The following is a 2,500-nucleotide window of genomic DNA, read 5'->3' on the forward strand; positions in this document are numbered from 1 at the left end:
AAATATTAATGTATATTCTGATGTCACATCACAACATCACATCAAGAATACCAAAAAGGATTATTACAAATTAACCAAAAAGCAACCGAAAGCAACTCCCGGCGTAAAAAATAGAACCCAAAAATATGCTTTTAAAAAACCCGAAAAAAACAGCTGGCAGCGCGATCTTCTGAAAGGCCGAGCAAGAAGCCCCGACCCTCACGCAGGAAGGAGCGATGGGCCAGCCTCTCTCCCTTTTAACGTCACTTTAAGCCTTCCCGAGACGCCCCTCCACGATGGCCGAGACGCTGGAGTCCATCGACAACCTCAAGCAGGAGCTGGAGAGGTTGAACTTGGAATTAGACCAGACGAGCAGCGAGAAAAACCAGGCGGCTCAGTACGGGTTGGTGCTGCTGGAGGAGAAGGAGAGCTTGCAGACGAGACTCGAGGATTTGGAGGCGCTCTACGAGAACACCAAGCACGAGCTCGACAACACAAGAGAGGTGAGAGGAGAACGGGGCGTGGGTGAATAAGGGGAAGTGGGTAAATGAAGGGAGAGAGAGGGAGAGAGACAGAGGGGAGAGGAGAGAGGAAGGGGGAGGGTCGGGAGGGTCGTCAGCTGGCAGGTCGTCCGGAGGTGAAGGTGCGGTTGGACTGTCTGTTGTGTCTGTCTGTCTGTCTGTCCGGGGCTTTATTCCGGTGTATTTCCGCTCGTCGGTGGATCTGCGGGGGGCTTTTATGACGTGTTCTGTGACGCCCATGTCTTCGGCTCTCGTCCTTTAGGTTTTCGTGTTCCTCCTCCCTGTGGGAATTTCTACCTGCAGTTTAATTGCTTTCTCCTTAATTGCACAAATGTTTATTATTATTGCTGTGTTCTCTTAGTAATATCCTTTTTGTTATTTGATTTTACCCTTTTATACACATTAGATAATTGCAAAGATAAACTTTTCTACTAAATTAATTAAATGCAAGAGGTAAGCTCATTATATCTTCATAATTTTGCTGAATTATCTGAATCTGAATTGCTGCCCAATGCTACTCTAACAAATATTTATTTTATATTGAAAGATCTATCAGAAAAACGATTGTCAAAGCTTTATGGGGGAAGTAGTGTATGGTGATATAGTGCCAGCTGTGTATAGATCCAGAAAAAAAGTAATAGTCAGCAGTATTTCTAGACATAATATTCCCTGGAAGTTTGCAAGTGGGACACTATAAAGGGAAATATAAATTTTTTATTGAAGATTAGTTATACCAGGATGCTTAATACGGTTGTATGGAATACTGCAAATTGGTATTTATTTTTTACTAGAATTTGACCTTCATTATTGATTCTAGCTTTTTTTTCTCACACACGCACTTCTTGTTACTAAATATGTGTGACAGAAGTTACACAGACATCTGTGTTTCTCATATTTCTTCTTTGTTGTTTCCATGTATTGTTTACCTTGGAAGTCATATCGACATTCTGAAACTAAGGGTACACGCCCATTTGTGGCTAAGTCTCCATTAGGATAGGAGGCAAGGGAGTAGTGTAACTAGTTAAAGTTCAATTAGATTGTGGATTCTGGGCTGAATTTGTAAGGGGATGTGGTGTTGGGGAAACAACTAAGCAGTACTGTTTTAGTATGATATTGTTTCCCTGGTATTACTTCATATGGTTAATGGGCACTGGGCTTAGTTCACCTTGACTGCACACCCTACCCCAGCTCTGTCTGTGTTAGCCTCTCCATGTAGCCAGCTGTACAAGTACATGTCACGAACCATCACTTGCCTAGCATGTTTTTATCACAGCCATGATGTCTAGTATAGAATTTTGTATGTGAAGATAGATTTTCAGAGGTGTCATAGTTCCTGTATTTGTTGGGCTCTAAGATTCACGTTTGTCTGTGGAAAAACATTTAAAAAATAACCTGCATCCAATACACCTGGATTAACAACAATAGGCAAAGTTTTAAAGATATGAGGCTTTTAGATAGTTCTCATAAGTTGGGGTGAGCTGTAGTCTACTGAATTCAAATATTCAATTTGTGTTACTAATGAGGTTACTGATACATTATACAACAGGTTTTATAGCAAGTGAGATGATGTCAAATGCACAAAACAGTTATTGAAGGCATGCATGAATATTGAATATATTCATTAGATTTAGAATGGTATGGACTAAACACACAAACAAGTATGCCAAAAAATATATGAAATAACGTATTCTATTTTTTCTCTGACAGCCAGTTTATCCATTCTTAACACTACACTTGGTTCTGTAGGTAATGAAGTAGGGCATGGTCTCAGTACTACTTTCAAAATGAGATTTTCATAGATTCCATCTACATTTCAGTTTCATGACACTGCACAATATTGATGGAAATATAATGACACTCAGCACAGGTGCTACTAGGCTTGCAAACTAAATTGTGTGTAAGAAATTTCTGAAGGCTCCTTCAACTTTGCTTGGTTTGGTTAGTTTATCTGCTCTGAGAAGGGATTCTGAGGTAGCTCTGTGTTTACATTGTCAGCACTT

The 2,500-nt window shown here is 40.4% G+C and overlaps 2 protein-coding genes across 3 annotated transcripts in view; one reads left to right on the forward strand and one right to left on the reverse strand.

The window, feature by feature from the left end:
- LOC125034198 (fibrocystin-L-like) overlaps positions 1-2,500 on the reverse strand; it is a gene marked incomplete in the record, with an annotated part of 1,068,345 nt that overhangs the window by 588,812 nt on the left and 477,033 nt on the right.
- LOC125035316 (protein bicaudal D-like) overlaps positions 185-2,500 on the forward strand; it is a 17,981-nt gene continuing 15,665 nt past the window's right edge. For both annotated transcript variants that reach the window (XM_047627624.1, XM_047627634.1), the window contains exon 1: positions 185-482. In XM_047627624.1, coding sequence (XP_047483580.1) covers positions 276-482 — 207 coding nt within the window. In that variant the 5' untranslated portion in view covers positions 185-275. The remainder of the gene's footprint in view (positions 483-2,500) is intronic.

Source organism: Penaeus chinensis, chromosome 2 (genome assembly GCF_019202785.1).
Source record: "Penaeus chinensis breed Huanghai No. 1 chromosome 2, ASM1920278v2, whole genome shotgun sequence".
Classification (NCBI taxonomy): Eukaryota; Metazoa; Arthropoda; class Malacostraca; order Decapoda; family Penaeidae; genus Penaeus; species Penaeus chinensis.